Consider the following 24227-nt stretch of genomic DNA (forward strand, 5'->3'; position numbering starts at 1 on the left):
GCAAGCAAAAAAGCTTAAATGTCCCATAAGACTGAGTGAATATTATGCCCAAAGTCATCTGACCCTCTGCAGTTCATGCCGCCCCAGACAGTCAGCCTTTTTTCTTTTTATAACTAAGCACCAATCTGCATTGATATTACCTTTCAACATACTTCCACTCTGAGCCATATCAACAGTTTAATGCTCCCTAGCTCGACCCATTTAATCAGATTTGATGGTTTTTGGTACCATTTTCCTGTTGAGACCATCAGCTCAAAAAATAGTTGAAGAACAAAAACCTTTGTTACCATCAGCATTCAACTATCTTCACACACATTCTGCTGAGTCACAGCTGTTATTCTTCTTTAAACCCCTTCATCGGCCCTCAGGGGCCTCCTATAGTCTTTCTATAGTCATCTTTCTTAAATCATTAATGATGCTAATTGAGGAATTTATCATTGGTTGCGCTTACAAACTGGAATGCAGGACTATCTCTCTGTTAGTTTCTTAAGGTGACCAAATTACCTGTTGTAGCCTTGTGAAAGATTACATCTTTTAGGACAAACTTTCAGATTAAAGTTTGGATTTTGGACTTCCAGATTTCTGTTGTAGTGTTATCTATGTATGAATGCTTTTTGTTTGAAATATGTGAACATCTGGACATGTTTTTTTACCATGTGTGACCACACAAGGCCGGTCACTAACAACCCAGAGACCATTAGCATCTTTACTGTCTTGAATTAACCATTAAAGTACCAGCCTGTCGCAATAAAATAGGTCCTTAACATCATGCTGCCACCGCCATGCTTTATACCTAGAAAAGTGTAGTTTAAATTTAATACAATCCCATGAATAAATGTTGACAGTGGTGGATGGTTAGAAGTCATTTATACTGGTTAGTTTGGATTAATATATTTTAAATAAAAAGAAACATAATTAAAAGTTCCAATAGCTTTTATTACAAAACTGCAATTGTTCTTTTGCTGCACACACAAAGTTGCGTTTGGTTCAGATGAGGTAAATATTTCAACTCTGGTTATAAATTAAAGAAAAATAAGTGCAGCCTGAGAGGTAACAGTGAAAACAACACTGAAGAGCTCACAGTGGAAAGGTGACCCAAGTATTCTCATTGACTCTTCATTTCTCTGAGATTTCAGCCACAGTTTGGGAAAATATTAAAATACGCTCTGAGCTTTGTATGTAACGCAGTACTAATAATGATAACAAGGAGGGAACAAATCCAGGTGTTGCTGAAATGTTCTATGTTTTGGAAATTAGAGTGGACAGAAAAGTAAACCAAAATGAATATAAGCTTGGTCCCAACTAAAGGTCCTGACTAAAGATAATCACTGTCGATGTTTAACTCATCAGACCTAAGGGGCCCATTAAAGAACCAATGGGAGTCCAAACATCAGGTTGCTCTGATAAACCTACAACGGAATGGAAACTGCCCTCAGTGATGTAGATAAATCACTATAAAGAAATGATTGTTGAACTGATGAGAACCATCACTGGTTTTCCATTAAAACATTAAGAGCTTATTTCATCACATCCAATGCAACAGTTAAATAAGTAGTTTGTCTGACACAAAGACAGTTTAACAACTTTGAAACTGTGCACTATTCCAACAACAAAGAAAGCCCTTTTAAATTCCAGAGGGGTGTATATATAGTTGAATTCTAATGAACTAATGAACATTGATGGGAAAAATCGTCTGAATGTTAAACGAGCTCTGAAGCTCCACAGTAAGCCTGACTATTAGCTCTCTGCTGAGCTCTCTGTGTTTGGATGTGTGGAATCAGAGTCCTTCTCGGAGCCAGCCGCTGGGTCCGACGGCGCTGCAGACGCCGATTCCTCAGACGTCTGGCTGGATGGTGCATCATCCTCCTTTGGGTAAAGCTCTGGGTAGCGCTGCAAACACTCCTGCATGGTCCTGAACTGCTCCAGGCAGTCAGAGCCTTTCACCTCCTCCTTACTATAATGAAAGCAGGAGAAGGCTTCCTTAAATTCAGTCCCACAGGGACCACTGGCCATCCCACCCAGGCAGGGACAGTTCCAGTTTATCTCTCCACTTGGGAGAATCAGACCTAAAAGAGGGAGAGTGGAAGTCTAGATTATGACACTACATTATAAAGGTTCATTTCAGGGACAGTTAGCCAGAGACTGGCTCACCTTGCTCCTCATACGGATCATTCGGGTCTTCTTCCACGAGCTCTGCACTGCTCGGTGTTTCATGATCCTCTTTGGTGACAAATATGATTTTGTCTTTACCTGATGTGTGAAACAGAAAAGACGGCAAGCTGTAAGCAAGACACCACACCAAGCCTTCCATAGAACATGCTTTGGTTATTATGTTGTTGTTTAAAGATGCAAGAGATAACATAAGCTCATTTTAAATGTAACCTATTTCGAATTCAGTGCCACTGGATTTGGAAAATGCTTTTTTGTTGAATTGTGATTGTATTGCAAATGCAATCAATTGCCCAACCCTATCAAAAACACAAACAATCAGCAATTTGACAAATTTATTCAGGACCATCAACATAAAATATTTACATCACTGCATATAAAGTCAAGCTATTAGATTCAAGGGAGAAAAAAAACAAAAACTAACAAAACAACATTATCAACCAAAGCAGAGTGATCAATAACCCAGCTATACAGCGATTTTTTTCCATTGCTGTTCTGTTTACTTTTATTTCCCCCTCTTTTTTTTGCTTTAAAAACCTTTTATAGCACACTAATCTTTTTTACCGATTAGGAAAAATCTTGGCCCTAAGACTGGACTATAGATTGTGCTTCATTAACTAATTTTTGTCTTTTCCAACACAAAAGTAAATCAGTCCTTTATTTCGGACTGTTTGGTCAAAAATAAAACAAAGAAAAAAAAAATGTTTTACTACAATCCATGTAGTTCACTCTCCAATGTTTCCAATAACAAGAGGTGTAGCTGATGCTTCGTATTTGAGGCTTAAATGACAATTACTTCTCATTTTGAGGTCTCCAAACGCGTTATAAATCTGTACACAAGATTTCTGATCGCAGCGTTTAAAGTGGGTACATTATTTTGCACAAACAGTGGACTGGCACTAGTCCAGCCCGGGGCCTTCAATAGAATACAAAGTCCATCATTGTACATAACTTGAGCATTTTAGCTTTACTATAGCCCACAGATGTGCAGCGTTCAGTGGATTACAGTAGGCTTTAAACAGTGACTTTGACATCACAGGAACGCATGTGAAATTTATGTGTCACCATGTTTGCTTGTCCATATAATTTACAGTACTGTATATCATCACAAGAATCCCTCCTAATAATGTTACTGAGATATCTAACCTCGTCCACAACAGTTAGTACACTGACACTGAAGAGGGGAAATGTCTTTGTTTTGTCCTCCTTTTTCCTAACAATCCTTACCTCAATACATAAAGGGTATGTCACACTACTCCTTCGTTGATAAGCTGGAAAAATCAAAACATTTTTTCTTGCTATATTTGGAAAATAATATGTAATATAATCAGTAATTTCCCTCTGGGATTATTAAAGTATGTCTGATTCTGAAATAAAGTGATAAAAAATTTAAGCCATTTTAAAATTAACTTTATTAGCACCTAAAGCAGCAATGGGGCAATTAAGATATGCAGCAAGCAAATATATATATATATATATATATATATATATATATATATATATATATATATATATATATATATATATATAAATAAAAATGTTAGAACTGTAAATACAGTCATATGTTTATATTACTATTTTGTATGTATTTATGACCGTTTTCAAGGCTGCACTTTAAAATATGAAATTGTCTAGAGCTGTTCTAAACGAATTTTCTTTTTGTTTACACTCGTGTATACAAAATGACAAAATAAATTTGTCCTAGTCATTAATATATATATATATATATATATATATATATATATATATATATATATATATATATATATATATAAATTCTGCACAGAAATCCACAAAGAGAATATTAATTACATCACTCTTCTGGATTTTGCTTCAGCTGATATGACTTGATTTACACAAATACTGTATATGAATGCTCTAGGTTTAAAATTACTATTTATACTATAATTTTTTTTATTTAATTAACTTAATTTAAAAATTAAATGTGTTAGTTATAAACTCCAGTATGAGACACAAAGCTGGACACCTTAAATAAGATTAATTATAAATGATTATACAGCCTAGTTGTGACATGCAACCTTTTGGTTCTCAAGGTTAAACTCTGGGATGATCGCAGCAGTTATCCAATTATCTACTAATGTACTTGACTGATCAACAGTTTCCTGCCTTCAATAGTATTTATTTAAATCAGTTTGGATATATTCTAAGAGCCGCAGGGTTAATTTAATCACACTTGAGTAAACCATTAGTGTTAGCATTCAGGAAAAGTTAGCCGCCGGTTAGCTCAGGATGCTCACCTTCCTGTCGGACTGAGTTCATTTCTTTCAGCTGAAACAAGCTATAGACTTCCTTTGAATTTACTTTAGCAGTTTACAGATTCGGGGATATTTTCATTAGTTAGAAAAGACAAAAAAAAAAACATCAAACCGGACGGACGTTTCACTACATAACCAGGCTCCTCTTTCACAACTATCCTTACTAAAGCATGATCGGATCATCTTCTTCTTTTCCAATTTCCGGAAGAGTTTTCGCTGCAGGAACCACTGCTGCCCCCTACCGTTCACAAAATGTGAGAGAATAAAAAATAAAAATAAAATAAAAGCCTACTTATAAATGTCTATTTTCACCTTCCCAAACAGTCTACAAAGCAACTAAAAGCTGTCTGATTTTACTGAGAGCTTTTAATTTCTGTAATATCATGAAAAATAAGTCACTGAAAACATTTGTGTTTGCTACTTCCAACAGCCCAGGGAGGATTTAAAATATATATATATATATTAATTTTAATGTCAAGAGAAAGTATGTCAAAAAAAACACTTTCCCTCTGATTCCTTTCTTTTTAATAATTGTTGAAATATGAAGAAAAAAAAGCCATCTTAAAGAACATTGTGCACTTTTTTTAGGCTCATTTTGCCCATGTAGATCATGTAATCTCTCATTACATTTAAGGTAATTAGTAGATTTTGATTGGTTTAAGAAAAGATTGGATCTTATAATGTTCCTGTGCCAGCACTTTCAGTAACTAACTTTATTTTTCGGTTTAGTAGCAAGTCAGAGATAACTTTGGATGCAACTAAATAATCTCACATTGGAGAAATGTACCTCTGCGTTTATCCCATCCCCTTGGGGAGCAGTGGGCTGCCCGGGGAGCAGTGTGGGTTAAGGGTCTTACTCAGAGACCCATAGTGACAGTCTGTGGGAGTGGGGTTCAAACTCAGAACCTCAGGGTTCCAAGCTCTATGCCCTAACCACTAGGCCACCACTCATGATGATGGCCCAGGAAACAAGTACCAAAAACCTGCAGCCCCTAATGCTGTGCTCTTTGCATCAGACATCTTCACTTACCCATATTCTGTTTCAAGGCAAGTGAGTGTTCCATTGTACCTTGGCCAAGCTCACTATTATTAGACAATAAGGCTTTTACTTTCACTGTAGCAACATATGATCTCAAAAGGAGGATGGATAATACTTTTTATGCCTATGGGATAGTTACTGATATTTCCCTGGCAGCCATTTCATATTTTAAGTTTAAGGATGATAAAAATATCCAATCTTACCAAAAAAAATAAATATTGCTACAAATCTATAACTTCTTAAATTTCCAACTTGGACCATTTCATGTTTAATTTCATGTCTTTTTGCTTTTAATGGCAAGTTAAAGTGAGAAAAGGCCAAATCGTGTTAAATAAAAAAAAAAAATTATGGCGCCTGAAAGGCATTATACTATATGTGGATGTTGACAGAAAGGTAAACAATAGCAAGAGGAGGAAGAAAACAGGGAAAAGGGGAAAAAATGAACACAAAACTTAGCTCGAGATCAAATGCCATAAATGATGACTAGTAGTTACTTGTGCAATGGACCTAAATACAAAAAACTATTTAAGAAAAAAATGTAATCCATTTTAGAAATTACACCCTTAAGGTTACATCACTGAATCAGATATTTTAGAAGCTTTTAAAGCTTTCTTGTTGAAATCTGATTGAAAGTTCAAGTTTTTTCCCCAGGCATAATTTTAAAACATATAAAACCCTTTGACAGATCTCTCTTCTCAACACAAAAGCTTCTCATGGTTTTAAATCTTACATCAAGAAAAGTTAATACACAATTATACACAGGACAACTTTCTGAAACTGAAAAATACTTTTTTCACAAAAGTCTCTTTAATTCAGAATGATTCTTCTAAACAAGTTTGTTCTGAAATGGATTGTTTTTTTGTTTTACATATTCAAAAGTATTTTTTATACACATACAGACTCAACAGTATTCAATGCATGGTCTATGTACAGAAACACAAGTTTGTCTGAAAAAGCTGTAAGAAGGAACATTTAAAAACAAAAAAATCCCCAGATGCAGTGGCTACCAGGAATATAAGAGGTGTGAGTTAATACTGCGTAACCCTGGAAATGCCATACATTAAAACAAGCCAGGTCTTACCGGAAGAGAGTTCAAAGGTCTCCGGATGAGGCTTGAACCCAATATGAGCTCTCAGGCCTCACCTTCCTCCAACTATAGGCTATAGAAAGGAAAGTTTTGCAGTACTTGACTCAGCTTTTGACAAGCCACCTTCTGGTCCTCACCTTGGCCTGATTAGGCAGTTAACAGAAACATAACTAAGTTGACAGTAAGGGTTTAACTTAAGACATCACTAAGCGCACATGCAGCTGACTGCCGCCCTCCTAATCAAGTATGCCTGCATACTGAAGCACTCGCTCCTCAGTCTGGGGATACAGGAAATAAAATAAGAGATTCAGAAGACCTTGGTTTTAATCTGGAGTACTGATGACGTTCAGCTCAAATCTTTGGAATTTGTCAAAAGTAAGCAACTGATGCGAAAGTCACAAAATAGTTCACTTCCCCATAGCGTCACATTTCAGCAGAGACTCCAGAAGGTTCCTCAAACGTCTTTGAACAGCCGAGGCAATACAGTTCATGGATGTAAAAGAAAAAAAAAAAAGAAAAAGAAAATGCAACATAGAAGAGCCTAATAAAAGCTGTCAGAAGATGGCAGGATCCCGACTGTTTTAGAAGAACATGCCAGACATGCTGCCTACTTCACTCTGTTCTTTTACAAAGATTTCAAAGTACTGATAGATGATTGTGACAGCCAGCAGGATGCCGGTGCCAGAGCCGATGGCACCGAGGAAGTCAGCCATCACAGATAAACCTCCGATGCAAAGTCCACCAAAGGCAGCAGCAGTTGGAATGTACCTGAAAGGAAAAAGATAATGGTGAATGGCCTGTACGTAAATATTGCTTTTTCAAGTCAGAGGAGTTGACAAAGCGCTTTACACATTATTTACCCATTCATGCACGCACACACAGACAGATGCTGGCAAGCTACACTGTAGCCTCAGCTGCCCTGTGGCTCACTAACAGAATGGTTTCTCTTTACCTTCAGCTTTAAAAATATTCAATAATCATTTAGGCAAACACCTCTTAGCAGACAGAGCGCAGTGTCCGGTGTGATTTCCTTGGGGCGCGTTTCAGATGCAGTGTTTACACCCTGGATCTCGTCTTTATGTAGGAGCAGTTTCAGCTGCGTGCAATTTAAAACCCCACCCCAATGAAAAAATCTCCGCTCCTCTCTCTCAATGCGGAGCTGCTGTTTGAAAACATCTCAGCTCTATCTAGTAGCACGAGGTGAGAGCGGAGCAGAGAACGCCCTCCACACGCAGGATTCATCGCTGTCCGCTTCCCTGCGTAGTTTGTATAGGAATTCTGTGGACACCGCGTCCGGTCTGAAGGCACTATAACAATGTTTTGTTTTAAGGACAGTCCCATCTTGAATGGAAGAACTTTACCTGTTTAGTTCATGAACCATTGAGGTTTCCCTGTGTCCTCTCATCACCATCTGCTGCTCCTTCAGCTGCTTTGCCACCTAGATGTGGATAAACATCAGAGCTTCAACACAGGGTTTCTTTGAAAAAAACAAACCAAAGCACCCCCCACCCCTCAGACCTGCAACGAGGACTTACATCTTTAGCAGAAGACCCTGAAACTTCAATCCAAGTTTTGGAGAAAAAGGCACATGAGCCCAGCATGAAAAAGATGTAGATGAGCGCATGGACAGGGTCCTCCAGAACGGAACCAAAAGACTCCGGTGGGGAGAGGTAGTAGCACAGTCCTCCAACAGGATAGGCTCGGGCTGGTCCACCCGATGACGTGTCCTAGAAAAACAAGCAGGTAGAGAAAAACATTCAAACATCCAGGATTATAAATCATTTTTTTTTATCTAGATTCCCTTGATCCTCTTTATCGTTTTCCAGACATCTTAGAAACATTTATCTTTTGAATTGTATCCCCACAAATCAGTAAAAACCCTAAGAATATAAAATAAGAAAAACATTAGGTAAAACCAGTGGAGCTATTGGGAATGGCTTGATTAAATTTCATCCATCTAGAATAAATAATGCCACTAAAATTGTCCAATGGCTGGATTATTATTCTAAACACCCTAGTCGTATACAAGCAAGCTGAGCGTGAACACAAGTATGCAGCCATAATCATCAGATTTTTCTATTTAGGCACACATTTGTGCTGCTTTGTGTGAGACATATAAATTGTATTTAACCATGAGTATGTTTCTTTCTTTAGGACATGCATTAGGTTAGTAGGTTTAATGTGTTCTTACGGTGAAAACCTATCCTGCTTGTTAGTTTTCCAGCAGTAACCATCGGGATAGACCCAGGTAAGAAGTGAGTCACCTCTATGGTACTGAAAATCCTGAAATGAACTTTACTTTTACAAATCTGACATGAATGACCATGGATTTAGAAAAGTAAAAAAAATAATCTATCCAATGAAAGCAAAAAATGCTCTAAATTAAAATTGTTTTCAGTCCAAAGCTTTTTAGTTATTCAAAACTTGGGAGAATAACTTTCAGGATTTCTCTCTCAACTTTCATCTTTCAGCATTTGGGTAGCCAATATTTCCATTGATTTATTAATCATTTGTGTTTTAATCACTGTTCAGATCTTTACATTACAGAGAACAACTGCTGACATTTTCAATTACTCTATGTGCTGGAGGAAAAAAAACAAAAAATTAAAGTCTTTAAAATACTAAGAACTGTGTGATTTAGAGTAACATTTAAGACTTGGGAAATAGTTAAGTAGTAAGGTTCAGCGCTTCAGAGGAAACCTGGTTAATGACAGTAAATACTCATATACTTACAGACCACGTTCCCAGCAGATTCACCAGGAAATTCCCACTGAAGCGTGTGGAAAGCATCTGGGAGATAACATACAGGTTGGATACCAAAGCAGACTGCAGGATGATGGGAATGTTGGAGGTGTAGAAAAGCTTGATGGGGTATGTGTTATATTGGCCACGATAGCGTGCCGATTTGATGGGCAGATCCACTCTGAATCCCTGTAAGAAGATTGGATTGTTTTTTTTTTTCCTATTAGACAAAGTTCATATTCTAATGTAAAATGAGTCAAACAGAGATGCTAACATACCTGAAAGTATATGACTACAGCAAAGACAAACACTGTAGCAATGAGGTTCATGAGGTTGGGGAGGTTCTGCCTGTAGAAGGCCTCTCTTAGAGCACGCACTTTGTCGGTCCTTGTGGCGAGCAGATGAAAAAGAGCAATGACTGCTCCCTCAAATTCTGTGCCTGAATCACAAAGTAATTTGTTAGAAAGAGAAAAAAAATGACTTTGAAAACAGCCAAACTATTCAGATTTAATAACTCAGGACTATAAAGAACAGATGGGTGGCCTATGGTCACTTACCTCTGCCTGTGTTCACAGTGGTGGGACTAAAAGCCTTCCAGACAATGGTCTCACAGATATTGGTGGCAATAAATAGGGAGATCCCAGAACCGAGTCCATAGCCCTTCTGGAGCAATTCGTCGAGGAGCAGCACAATCAGCCCCGCTACAAACAGCTGCAAAGACAAACAACCAATCCCATCAGCTGGAAATCAATTAACAATTATTTGAAGAATTGAAAATATGTATTCATGCCATATCTAAGGCATCACTAACACCCCAAAAAGAGCATTCATACTTAATCTCTGATAGGGTTGTGATGAACAGATTTTGCTGGATGGTAAATTGTCCTATAGATTGTTGCACTAAATGATAATATTGTCATTGGATTTCAATCTAAATCGCTCCCACTATGCTGTCATTTCATTTATCTTTAAAACCAATGCCATCTTCATTTTTCCAAACATTGTGGTCAAATTTGTTGTCACCCAGATCGTTTAGTAGAGAGGTAGGCACGAGAAAAAGCAAGAACGGAAACATAAATCTGAATTTATTACACAATCCAGCCTATTACTTTTGACAAACTGGTATTATGCTTGTCATCTAACAAAGTGTGTTACTACAGAGGGCTGAGATAGAGGCATACATAACACTGAATGGCTCAGCATGCAATGATTGCTCATACAGACCGAGTAAAAAAGGAAGGTGAATGCAGGGATCCCGGCAGATTCAAGTATTGCTTGAAAAGCAATATTTTTCATAAACAGTTGAAGCCCCTGAACATATTTACATATTAAGTTATAAATCATCTTTAATATCTATCTTTGTTTGTGTATTATGAAATTTTCATTTATTAATACTAAATAACTCATGAATACTAATTTAATAATAATAATAATCACATCTGGAAAGGTATATTGCAATTGAGTTTCTAGACACATCTATCCCACAGCACACACCAAAACAGTGTAGATTAGTTTGCAACAGGGTCGTCAGAAATATCAGTACTGACAAAAGTATCAATACTTAAATCAGACTCAGACATACTTTAATAAATGCTGTATAATGTAATATTAAAATGGCATGGTATCGATACTAAAGACAGGTGTTTTTAAAATTATTTTTGCTGTCGTTAGTTTTACATTCCTGGAATATTTGCACAATAAAGAATGATGACTAAAACAACTTTAAAATATTGTCAATATTGTGTTATGTTTGGTTTATTTATCTGCACACTTAACTAGCCTCTCTGAGTCTGCAGAGAATTACTGCTAATCAAAATATTTTTAGGCCATAAATTACTTTTCTAAACCCCCATGAATAGTTGATTTTAGATTTGATAATTTATCTCTTAGTTGCATTTAATATTGTGATAACAGGAAAATGACACATATTCATTAACATTTTAGATTTTAATAAGTTACTTCATGGCTACTTTGAGCGTAAAAGAGTAACAAATTATTATTAACTTTAACTAGAGAGTAACATGGCCAAGACTGTTAAGTGATTTACAGAAAAATAAAAATCCTATTTGCATAATATTGCAGTCCAATGCCGTTTATATTGCTTGAAACGGATCATATTTATTGTGAGCACATATTTCTGTGTCTCACTGAGGAAATATATCATAATATACGATAGCGACCAACCCCATGAAAGTAATTAGTAATATTTAGGAGGATCTGAGTAAAGAGGGATACGTGCAAAAATATATCACGATTAACATTCCTTATTTGTACCAAACTGTCTATTCACTGAAGTCACAGATTTTAATGTGACTAGGGCTGCAACTAACGATTATTTTGCAAATCAATTAATGTGTTGATAATTTTTTTCGATTAATCAATTAATAATCAGATACCCAAATGTTCTTTAAAAAAGACTTATTACAAAAATAAAACCAGGTGAAACTAAAACTTTTCCACTTGAGGAGTTCTGGATAAAGCATATTGTCGGACGAAAACCTTTTATTTTTATTTTATCTCAAAGATAAAATATTTGTTATTTACGCAATTTTGGTAAAATTTCTGCTTCACTTTCAGCTTAAGTCTGGTTTTAGAGTCTCAACACTATTAACGATTAATTGACTGCTAAATTAGTTAACATTGAGTTATTTCAATAATTGATTAATCTTGATTAATCCGATAAATTGTTTCAGCCCTATTTGTGGTTAAGCGTTAAAAAAACGACAACAAAAATCATAATAGTACAGGTTTTGCAACATACAGTTTGTCCCTTTCTAATCCAAAAGAACCACTAGTGCAAAATAAAAGCTTGTTGATTGTGCATATTCATCTTTTAAAATGCATCAGTCAGTAAAGACACACTTTTTACCTGAATGATGATGAGCAGACAGATCCCTGCACCCATCTCTGATGGATCTCCATACATGCCCGTCATCACATAAACAATGGACTGGCCAATGGTGATGATCATCCCAAACACTGGAAAAAGTAAAGGATTAAACAACCCAGAAAAAGACCTTAGAAATTAAAGTGTAAGAGAAGAACCAGGAGAGTATTTCATACATTTCTGAGCTCCATTAAAGAGAGCCCTGTCCTTTGGTGTGTCTCCAACCTCAATGATCTTAGCTCCAGCCAGGAGCTGCATTATCAGGCCTGAGGTGACAATAGGCGAGATACCCAGCTCCATCAGAGTACCTAGATGGATAGACATGCGTTAACTCAATTGTTCAGGACTGTAATCATATATTTTATCTCCCATAATAAATTTTTGACTGATACCTCTATTTGAAGCCAGAATGACTCTCATCCAGTAGAATGGATCTGCAGAGTCTGAGGACATTATGCCAAAGAGGGGAATCTAAAACAAGAAAATCAATAAGAAAGACTGCATTAGGTCTAGACAGATAATGTAAAAATACCTTTAAATTTATTCATTTGAATTTCTGACATGCAATCGTGGGTGAAAAATCAGCATTTAACATGATACTCTAAATGAGTCATAACGGAATAAATGGCATATTTGACTTGATTAAAAATAAATAAAGAACTTAAGAGTAATTTGAATTCTTTAGGAAATTAATGTTATTACAAGATTAAAATAGTGAAATAGAACAATCAATTAAATCAAAAGCAAAAAAAAAAAGGTTAGTAAAGTTAAACTAGTGGAATTTAGAACCATGTATGGTGATGCTTATTCAAACTTTTCCTTTAACAAACTCACTGGAGTAATTGGAAAAAGATGGAAAATAATAATTAACAATGAAACTAATAAATGATAAAGTTTGTAAATCTCCAACAAGAAACTAATTGGCAAAAGGGAATTAAAATAAATGAAAAAATATATATATTGAATAAAAACACTGAAGGTTGCCCCATATGACACATGGAAAATGGGAGGACTACTTTCACTGCCCTGTGATAAAATATTTAAACTAATCTATAAAACTACTGTAGATGTGCAAAACTGTTATTTTTAAATTAAAATCATATAGAATTTCTTACACACTGGAAAAATGTAAAAACTATGGAATACGACAAACTCAGATGATTGCAGTTTCTGTTGCTAGGAGTCTGAATCCAATCTGCATTTATTTCGGTATTGTCTGTCTATGAACCAAGATTTGGTTTCTGTTTTACTCGGAGACTTTATCTACAGTCACGATTTAGTTAATTCAATCATTGTACTCCGTAAAAGGTTTATTTTTTCAAAGCCAAAAATAGATTCTCAATTAGCATTAATTTCTTTAAAACATTTATTCAGCATTTATGTAGCTTTAGAAAGCTATATGGTTGAAACCGATAATGAAGGCAGAAAACATTAAAAATAGATGGGAAGTTCTCAAAAGTTTACTCTTAAAATGTAATTTGTGGATGAATCAATTCATTTAACATGGGTAAATTAATATGAATGAGTGAGAGGGGAGGGAGATATTTGGGTTGGTACATTAACTGTGCAAATGTATCCAGTGCTGTGATTTATGTTGATTTAATAATAACAAAAAAAAAAAATAATTAAATTGGGGGGATATAATTAGAAATGTCTACAAATAGGAAACAGTAGGTATTTGTTCTAAATAATTGTTTTAGCATTTATATATATATATATAAATTAAAAACACACTACATACAAGCTGACCTGTTACTTATGGAAACACATGCATAGTTATAAAATAATGCTAAATCAGAGTAGAGAGCCACAAGCATTAACAATGTTCTATGTAATAGGTGTTTTTTTACTTACTTGGCAACAAACTAGAAAGATGAAGAGCGTAATTGCAGTCCATAGCACCTTTTCTTTGAATTGAATCTGTTGGTGACACACATTGTGATGAAAACATAAAGGAGGAAGCAGGATAAACTAAGTTAGAAAGCAAAGGAAATTATAACACTATAAATGAAAAATAATGTTAAATATAAATTAATATTCACCTTTCGCTCTGGTTTCTGGATCTCTGGCAGCACCGCACAGAACGGCTTTATCACCTCCAAGAATTTAACTGGAAAAAAGAAAAATCATCAGTATTTCACTGGGAATGATGGATTGATGAACAGGACGTGGCATTGAGTGGGGGTGGGGGGGACTCAAATGAAATAACAAAAACCATAAAACAAAACACAGAAAAAAAAGAGCATTATTTCAGCTAGTGTTGAAGTTATTCCTCTGTGCCGCGCATTTGTAGTAGTTTTATGAACACGATAAGATGACTGCAGCAGCTCTGTTATGCGTCGTCATCACTTGACAGTCAATGTCTATGAATGGGTGGTTAGCTTTTTAAAAGATTTAAAGCTAACAGCGACAGCCTTTTAAAAAAAAGAAAGGTAATAAACTGCGTTTTCAAATTCTACCAGTAAATTGAGTTACTTTCATTAATAAATTCTCGCTGAAAAGAAACCATAACGGTAAAAAAAAAGGAACAAATCACACGCTAGCTAGCAATGTAAGCTAAAGTGAGCCATGAGAGAGTAAGCTAACTAAGTTAGAGAACAGATTAAATAACAAAACTAGGGTTCTTTTTGGTGATATAGGTATCGGTCTAATAAATACTAGATTAAAAAGTACCACTTACTGCCCATGATGTCTTAACAAACAACGTATATCCTTTTCTTCGGTGGAAACCAGCACGGAGTGAATCTCAATGACTGACAGAGCCAGAGAGGAGGAGAGAGACACGTCACCGCTACAGACCAGAAGCTCAAAAATTTAAAGAAATAGCATTGGTTGAATCATGTCCACTACTATGTAGAATGGCTCAGTAGTAGAAACCATATCTATGGTAGAAACTAATATATCCGAGTAAAGTTTGAACGCAGCATCACTAGTTTTTTTCCGCGTCTGTAAAACGGAAGTACTATCCTCGGATTAAGCAACGTGGAATTGCCCAGGTTTAGCAAAGCGCTGCATACAATGCACTTCATCAAAATCTGTGCTGTAAATAACTGCAGCAGCATATAACAAGCTTTATGAAAGAAAATTGCGCCTTTAAGGAAAAAAAAAAAAAGACAAAATATTAACGCCACAAAATGCTACATCCCAATAGATAATGTTTTGATAAATGTATTTTTATATTTGTGCAGTAGGCTATATTTAAACTGATTAAGAATAATTATAAGATATCTAAAATTATATTCTCAATGTAATAATTAACTAGAAATAAAAAAAGAATAATAAATGTTTATTTATTATGTATTAAAGATCAGAATAATTATTTCTGTCTTTAATTAAATTGTTCTTTAGAACATCGTAAAGTCAAGTTTTGGGTGGATGGTATAGAAGGCGGTAGAGAGGCTGGAGTAATTAACCAAGAACAGAGGTGGAGCTAGATGGGGGCAAGGGATGGTCATGGCCACCCTTAGCCAATCATTGGCCACCCCTGTGGCCACCTCTACCATTTTTTCCCCCCTCTAATATAGATGGTGGCACAAATACTCTCAAGTGGAATTCAAAACATTTTATTTTTTGGTGGTTAATTATACACATCAATATACAAAAATCAAAGATGATAAGTACAGAATTCATGCTCTTTTCAGAACTAGATTTGGTGTTATCTGGGGTAGAGAGAAAATGATGCGTCTCTGCAATTCATCTAGGAGTCTTCAGGGAAATCAAAGATAAATAACAATTTTAATAAAAACTTATCAAATAATCAATTTATGTAGATGTTTGTGCTTGTAAGTATTAGTTTTATGCAGAATGTTTATTGATACAAGTAGGTAAGTAATGACAATGGAAAAGATTTACGCTCCATAACTCAAATCTGAAAGAGTTTTATCCACTTTACCTTTTATCTAGAAATGATGGATGTTTAAATATATGCGTCTATTTGTTAGCAAAGGCTGTAGGAAAGTAAAGTTTGTCTTTATTTAGAAAATATGGATTTTTTGCTTGTTAATTTTCCTGTTGGAACAGTGTAGAATGACCCTAAGGTTCTAGTGCCTATCCGCTTTCGGCCATCCCTTAGTGTACATTGGTCATTGCCTGGCCACCCTTATAAAAAATTTCTGGCTACGCCTCTGACCATGAATTGAGTCCCTACATTGTAGAAGTGTATACGTACGTATCAAGAATGAGGGATGGAAGGGTCAGGGTAGCCTTTATTATTCCTGATGTGGAAGTGAAAATTAGTAAGAGGACAAATGATAATTTATTTGTATTTAAATGGGAGTATCTTGGACTTCAACTGGTGTTATTTTCTGTAGTGTATCCATAAGAAAAGGTGAATACATCTGATTCAGGTAGTATACATTTTAGTGATAAGAATATCTATTTACAGGTGAGAAAGGGTTTATAGCAGAAACAATTAATAGAATACGAGGAGTGGGGAAACACGTGTGTTTTCATGGGTAACAGTGCATATATAGGGTAGAAAGTAATTAAATATGCAAAGATGGAGGCAAGGGATATACATTTTCCTGCTATCTCAAAGCTGAAGTAAAAAGTATTAATAATAGTTTGAAAAAGGCTAGTCAGAAAGACTGGGATGAGAGCACAAAGGACTATTTTTATTATATAAGAGAGACTGACTAGGAATGGTGTCACTCATAAAAAGAATGGAGCATGGTTTTGCTATCAGCACAGGGAGGCACTTAATGCTTGTATGAAGGAAAACACAATTCCATTCACCATGAGGGCAAAATTAGAGGGATGTAAATATAGTAAAAGTAATATTAAAGGAGGACCGATATGGGTTTTCAAGGATATATTTTTTGAGATATAAATAAAGACATATTAGATTGATGTTGGGGGGATAGGCTTTGTACACCAGGAATCTTAAAAAGTATTGGATTTAATTAGGCTAACAGTAATTGGCCATATATATAATATTGTGTCCACCAGGGAGCAGAATAGACCAACAAACCATTCAGCATTCATATGGAAGCTTGGGTCTGTAAAACAGTATAAGTCAACAAGATTGTCAACACACAAATGGACACAGAGACCGAGAGGCTGATAAAAATAACTGCTACTGTTAGTTTTTGTTGCAGTGTTATATTATTATTAGTCTGTGGTTCAAATTTTATCTTTAGTTTAAGATCCTGAGATGAACAGATTTATATTTGTCCTAAAATATGCATGTTAAAAACGATTGCACTGAAACTGTAGATTGATATATCATGTTTCAAGAAGAAATTAACTGTTTGATTCACCCTGTGTTTATATTTTACATTCTCCCCATATATGTTTAAATATTTGCGAGTGTTTTAATCCAAACAGATTGATTTTGATGTAATAATAATAAATACTTTTTTTGTTTTTTTCAGTGTTTTTTGTGTTTTTTCTGTGCATTCCTTGTTGCTTTCTATTAAATTAGTATTAAGTGACCAGGCCTAAGTCCACGAAATTGGGCTTTTCTCACAGGTGGAAAAGAGGCAGTGTACCAGACACAAGCCGTTTTTGTAGTAAACTAAGGTTTCTGAGGTTTTCCTTGTTAATAAAAAGAACCATCATTTCTGGGTCACTGGGGAGAAGATTAAAGTGTGCTCTTCTGACAAAACCGGGTCAGATAGACAATTGCAGATTAGACCACTGACATTTGGTAGGTGAAGGGATTTTTATTAATATGCAGCTGTAAATGCTGTTTTTCCTTTATATATGTCCTGTGTATAAAGCAGAAAAAAACAGAAGAAAATAATTTTAAAGGCTTAAAGCCAGGATTAAGACACTGCAACATTAGTTTGTTGTTGTACACTATTGTTTGAAAATGCATCAGCTACGATTAAAGCAAGAATCACAAAGATTAAGCTTAGTTATCCTTAATATCTCAAACCCTGGATACCTCTGCTTTAAACAAAATATTGATGCATTTTAGTTTGTACAACGCATATTCATTAATACTTTATTTATCCTAAAGAGAGGTTAAATGTTTTTCTAACTCATAGCTTTTAAAGTTGTAAATGTTGATAGCTGTAGGCAGGAATGATCTTTTGTAGCAGCATGTCTTGCACCAGATATGACCTAAGACACTCTGTTGTTGTTTAAAATCTTCTGAAGAAAAAGGTCCTCTTTGTCCATAATGGTCTTCATTTTATGAAGATTTCTTCTTTAAAAAATAATCTCTAGAGGTTCAAAGGAATGTTCCAGAGCAGATCAGCTTGTTGAGCTTAAAGCAATTTGCCCTGATGCTTTTACCCCAGCAGACAAAATAGATCACACTCTCCACAACAGACCTATAGAATACATGCAACATCTTGCTGCAAACACTGAAGGACCTAAACTTTTAAGCACAATCTGCTATTTCTCTTCTTGTAGACAGCTTCACAGCTGTGTCCCGGTTGAGTTTGTTGTCAATGCAAAAACCACAGTAATTACACTATATATTAATTATTCATATGAGTCATATAAGTATCCATAACTTTATACACATCAGTAAACCTCTTTTCCCTGCTCTTGTAAAACCTAAAAGTAAAACTTAATTCCAAACAACACAATGCATAACGTCATTTTGAGAGGGAGTGGTGAGATAAGCTGATGATGAAATCAGCTCCCATGTAGTCATAACCAATATCATAGAAGTTTTAACATATAACCTTGGAGTAAACGTAATCTGGAAAGATAATGGCATTAAGGCTATCTAAACCCCCTGAAACACAGTTTAAATCTATGACTCATACTACGTCATAGTACCGGTAACCTAGTCCTCAGCCCTAACCAAATCAGAGGTAATTGCATCCTTTCTCTGCTTTTCTAATGCTTTATTTGTTGTTTTTTTTCCGTGTGTTTTAGTGAAAAAAAAAAAAATCGATAAACCCATCCTGTCATTGGAACAGGTAGATATAAAGTTATACAGGATGTGTTCTCCTTATTCTAGGCTTTAAAGAAAATAGTGGAGACTTCATGATAAATAAGAAAAAAATAAAATAAGATTACCGAAGATGTTGGATTTTATCTTAACTGCCAACACTGTTTCTGTGTTCAAATTCAAATTCCTAGAAAATTGTTTAGGGTTACCATTAGTCCCATCAACTACAAACATTTCAAAAATGTTTGCATACACCCATTTTACAGTGGCTAAGACTACCCACTGATGTTCACCACCCTTCTTCCATCTCATATCTTTTAAAGAAAACCAGTTTAAGCCTTTTCTGAAACAGCTATACTCTTTGACATTGTTTTATTGCAAAAAGTTTGTTCCATACTTTCACACTAGTTGAAATCCAGATTTTTGAAAAGTTAGGCCAGATATATTTCCATATTATGTTCTTTATCCTCATTGAAATTTTGAAACATATATTTGTGACGATGAAGCTCCAAAGAGCCAATATCATGATTAAGAAAGAAATAGTTCAAGAATATATGCAATTATTCAAATGATATAATTGACAGCTAACATTATCTAAAGCTTGCATATAAAAGCTTATATAGCACATTTTCAAGTCAGGAGACATTGTGCCCAAGGGCACAATGGCACTGAAAGCCAGAGAGAGAGAGCACTGAGAGCCAGAAGGCTTGAACCGTCAACCCTTCCATTTCAGGGCAAACTCCTACATCAGACTCCACTGTTACCCCTGCATGTTACGCCCCAGCGTATTAGTGGTTAGCTGCTAAAACTATCCACAGTAAAGACTTCAATCTATTTCAAATGCTAAAATGGGCTTTATTGCTGCATAACATGTTAGCTATCAATAGCAAATATGTGCTCTGTCTGATACATGGGATGTTGAAACATTAATTAATATGCTTGCATACAACAAAATTTATACTAAAAGCATGTAAAGTAACAATATCTAAAAGTAAATGTTAAATTTAAAATAAAAAAGTAATGCAATACTCCCCATTTATTTTTTATATTGGGCACGAATGAGTATTTTCACATTTAATTTGATATAACTGAATTGAGGAATAAGACCAAAATACATCAGGGTATTGCTTAAAAATGATTAAAGGCCATGTATGTGGCATATCTTTTTCATCGTATTTTAGAGCTATGGTAAATCGCTTTACAAAATCAGCAATCAACATTTATAAAAAACGATAAACTCTTTTGAAGTGTTTGTTAAGTTTAGCTCCTTAAATACATTATTTTAGTATTAGAAGGTACATACGATACTGTATACTGTATATAAGTGACCTTAAACTCCTCCTTTTATATCTTTTACCATCCACTGTATATAACTTCATGGACCTTTTCCTCCTTTGTGCAGCTTCTGTTGTTTATAAGAGCCGATGTCACAAGCGAATTTCTCCATTATGAGGTCAATTAAGTCCTAATCTACTCTAATGTTTATTTTTTTAAATATCCGTTCAAAAAGATAATTCAGTCACTGTTTTCTTTATATACCCAAACAAGGATTTAGATTCAGATGTTTATTAATGGGCGCAATAGTTTTACAGCAAGTCACAATGAAAAATCCCTTGCATCAAAAGCATTACATCTGCATGTAATTATTGCTGTTTTGTTTTTGTTTTTTTCTCCGGACATGTGAAGCAAACAGACCTGTGGTGTAAATAAACAAGCAGGGATGGTGGTAAAAGAGGTAAATCAGGGTCTTTGGAAGAAAAGTGAGACATTACAAGTTAATACTATGTTCCTGACATGTTCTGTACCCAAAGTGTTGAACATAGGGTTCTAGGGAAGGAAAGTGGGGAGAGGGTGCTATGGAAGTGCATGATTATATGTACAAAGGGTAGTGGGTGGGAATATAATGTCACAAGATCACCATGAGATGTGGGAATGTGAGTCACTGCCTCGTCCTGTTCTGTCCAGCTCGCAGTCGGGAATATCTTTGCTGAATGTTGTTGAGACAAAACAAGATTTCTCCCTCTGACCTTTTACTACCAACATGCTTTACATTGTCAAATAAATCCACAAAATAACATCATGTTTAAATGATGCTTCATGATGATAAAAGTGAGGGTTTACAGTGTTACAGTGTTTAATTTATTTATTTATTTACAGACCTAACAATGAGCATTTTCCTCATGTTCATGTCTCAGTATGGCTGCCAAAGGACAGGGGATCCTGTTCATGGATCTTAACTGGTGGATTTGATTGCCCCAGTAATCTAATACAGTGGAATCCAGATAGAAGTACATTGTGTCCTCAAACTGAAGCTTGAGGTTATGTAAGGATCTAAAGTTCAGAGGCTTTTTTCACACACACCATTCGAGTATGAAGCTGTTTTCGTTAGGACAATATGAGAAGGGTCAAATATGAGAGAAGGGGTAAAGCTATGCAAAGGAACAAAACTGATTTGAATAGCTGACAAAAATGGGAATGATTTCTAAAGATTGAAAATGATAGTTTAAGCATTAAAACTGAGAAAGGCATTTGCTTTTCTAAAATGAAAAAAAGTTTTTATGAATTTAAAAAGTTTCAGCAAATATAAAAAAAAAGGATTGTTTTTTTCTGGTTGACGAGTCAGATCTTGGTGTCCCGTTTTTCCTTAAAAAAAAACCCAACTAAATATGCAATACAATAAATAACACTCAAAAAACATATCTCAATGCTTTGAATGGCTTAGACAAATGGACACGTTTATCACTCTATTGTCTAAGGAACCAGAAGGTCAAGTCATTACATATGAAAAGTTCATTAATTATGTTAAATACTCTATCGTTAAATGTGAGGTGTGATTTCTTCCTCTATACATAATAAATGTTTTCACACTATTATTCAAAAATTTCATTTAGTTTTAAAGGGTTATTACAATTATATAAAACATAACCAAACTATGCATATTACCTAAATCTCCCATGAATAACGTGCAGATTTTCTAGATATTCTCTGATTCCTTCAAATTTAGAGGTTTCTCATAAAATAAGAATATTATGCATTTAATGTAGCTGGAGAGCACAGACAATGGTGTCTTATTGACAAATTGAGGGAGTGGTGGCCTAGTGGTCAGAGCAGAGCGCTCGTGCTCAGAGATGGTATCCGATCCCAGAGCCTGCACTCTGGATCCCTGAGCAAGACCCTTAACCCCTGATTGCTCCCCAGGTGCCACACAGTGGCAGCCCACTGCTCCCCAAGGTGATGGGCTAAGATGCAAACAGGAATTTCTCCAGTGTGAGATTAATAAAGTGCAATTATTATTATTATTATTATTATAGCTTTTTAAACTTGTTTGATTTCAGCTCCTCACATATTTCAGAACCACTCAGCTATCTTCGCATTATTTTCAACAGAAGGCAATAAGAGAGTTGAAACCCTGCACTGTAAACTCTGGCCCTCTTAGAGCTAATTGTTACCCAAAACAGTGGTGAGGTGCTGACATTTACAGTTTTGTTTGCTGTATTTGATGTTAGGGACATTCTGAACACCAACCACATCTTTAGAAAATGACCCTGCCATTAATTATATATTTGTTGAAGCACTTGATTACGGATGATGGTTTGTATTCAAGACCAAAAGGGATAAATCAAATTTTAGCCAACTTATATGGAGATTTTAGACACAATGTGGATAAAACTTTTTTTTTTTTTTTTGCAAATATTGTATTTAACCATGTACCCAATATTAGATACAGAGTAGCAGAGTGGAAAACAGCTTTTCTGTTTTTGCTTTCGTCTTTCTTTAATCCAATAATGAATTTAACCCAGCTTCAGTACAGCTGTCTTATGTAACCTGTTTATCCTTTTACATCTATCTTTACCCTAAACATTAACTTGTGCTTCAAAGCAAGTAACACCAGCAAAGGATTTGGTGTTTTTTTGTTTTTGTTTTTTTAAACAGAGACCATGTGCACCACACCTATATAATCTCCGATAGACCCAAACATCTTTGAATGAGATTAATGGAGTAATTAACTTTAATTGGAAGAAACAGCAGAGTAATAAGTTAGGACTGGTTTATGTTCATCCTTCTGATTGATTCTATTCATCACAAAACCCTTTATAAAATCCCCTCAATGGTACAAAAGCAGGGCATCATAATGGATGACAATGAATAACAAGGTGAGCTGAATCTTTCACCTTTCACATCTTTACTTAAATCCACCTACGATTGCTGCTGTTATGTCAGGGAAAGAGTTCGTAGTCCCGGCGGGTACAAACATGCAAGTGGAATATTTCAAAGCGGATTAATTGTCACAGCTTGAAGCAGCAGAGAACAAACACAATCCCCCCTGACCTAAAAGCCACAACATAATACCACAACAGATGAGGAAGCCTAACTAGACTGCAGTCATCAGCCTTAATCCAGATTATTCCAGACTATGAGCTGGTGTACACTCATCATTCCCTTTGCTTCTTGTGTCCATGTCTGGTCTATTTTAAGACCAGAGTCTTACTATTATGTGTTCTTGCTGCAGGGAGAATTGAGAGTGTATAGCTGTGAAAGGGCTTCTGTTTGGCAGCATGCAAACCCCCACACGCTGTTCTGAATATTACATCCAGCTTCGCGTTACAGTAGATAAAAAAGGTTTGATGGTATTCAGAGTTGTTAGCACCACTTAAATCATTCACAACCAGGCTAACTACCTCTAGCAAAACGGGGTAACAGAAATTTATTTTGCAAAATATGTGCTGCATGGAATAAAAAAACAAATAGTAACGATAATACAAATAGCCTAAGTGCATCTGATTTCATTTCATGTTGCATTGTAAAATTGGAGTTGGTAAAAATTTGGCAAAAAATCCTGACTTCTACAAACTGTTCTATTAGTTTTCTGATCTAAAACAATAGAGAACATAAATGCAAAAAAATCACACAAATATAAAATTTAAACAATCCTGCCAAATGTTTTTTTCCCTATTAGCTTGAGGCACACTTTGTGTTTTGCTAGTATTTACATTTTTGCACGGAATTACAAAAAGTTGACTTTTTACAGCCTAAATACTAAAATAAATTAAAAGAGAAAATTATAAAAAACAGTGGGTAAAAAAATAAATAAAAAAACCTTGAATCCATATGGATGTTTTCAGGAAAAAAAACATCAAACACAGATTTTCCCTCCTAAATGTAGATGACAAGGCACA

The 24227-nt window shown here is 35.2% G+C and overlaps 2 protein-coding genes across 2 annotated transcripts; both read right to left on the minus strand.

Annotated features, from left to right (window-relative positions):
- Positions 1-915: 915 nt before the first annotated feature.
- Positions 916-4637, minus strand: chchd4b (coiled-coil-helix-coiled-coil-helix domain containing 4b). Its single transcript, XM_038275183.1, has 3 exons — positions 4428-4637; positions 2152-2250; positions 916-2066 (listed from the first exon to the last, which is right to left on the minus strand). The coding sequence occupies exons 1-3, from the start codon at positions 4447-4449 to the stop codon at positions 1738-1740; spliced, it is 450 nt and encodes a 149-aa protein (XP_038131111.1). The 5' UTR covers positions 4450-4637; the 3' UTR covers positions 916-1737.
- A 1632-nt stretch (positions 4638-6269) lies between these two features.
- sec61a1 (SEC61 translocon subunit alpha 1) lies at positions 6270-15031 on the minus strand. The gene is made up of 12 exons (XM_038275257.1): positions 14881-15031; positions 14243-14310; positions 14055-14120; positions 12593-12671; positions 12377-12508; positions 12183-12292; positions 9871-10024; positions 9592-9752; positions 9305-9502; positions 8107-8298; positions 7933-8009; positions 6270-7339 (listed from the first exon to the last, which is right to left on the minus strand). The coding sequence occupies exons 1-12, from the start codon at positions 14885-14887 to the stop codon at positions 7153-7155; spliced, it is 1431 nt and encodes a 476-aa protein (XP_038131185.1). The 5' UTR covers positions 14888-15031; the 3' UTR covers positions 6270-7152.
- Between the last annotated feature and the right edge of the window lie 9196 nt (positions 15032-24227).

The sequence above is a fragment of the Cyprinodon tularosa genome, unplaced genomic scaffold, assembly GCF_016077235.1.
Source record: "Cyprinodon tularosa strain WSP-4 unplaced genomic scaffold, ASM1607723v1 ctg95, whole genome shotgun sequence".
Classification (NCBI taxonomy): Eukaryota; Metazoa; Chordata; class Actinopteri; order Cyprinodontiformes; family Cyprinodontidae; genus Cyprinodon; species Cyprinodon tularosa.

Excerpts from the sequence above, each read along its gene's own strand:
- sec61a1 (XM_038275257.1), bottom strand. Across the intron at positions 12,293-12,376 it reads CTTTAATGGAGCTCAGAAAT|TGTTTGGGATGATCATCACC; the intron begins GTATGAAATACT and ends TACTTTTTCCAG. Across the intron at positions 10,025-12,182 it reads GTCTGCTCATCATCATTCAG|CTGTTTGTAGCGGGGCTGAT; the intron begins GTAAAAAGTGTG and ends TTGTCTTTGCAG.
- chchd4b (XM_038275183.1), bottom strand. The coding sequence starts at position 4,449 with ATGAACTCAGTCCGACAGGAAG. Across the intron at positions 2,251-4,427 it reads GAACTCAGTCCGACAGGAAG|GTAAAGACAAAATCATATTT; the intron begins GTGAGCATCCTG and ends TTCACACATCAG. Across the intron at positions 2,067-2,151 it reads TGATCCGTATGAGGAGCAAG|GTCTGATTCTCCCAAGTGGA; the intron begins GTGAGCCAGTCT and ends TCCCTCTTTTAG.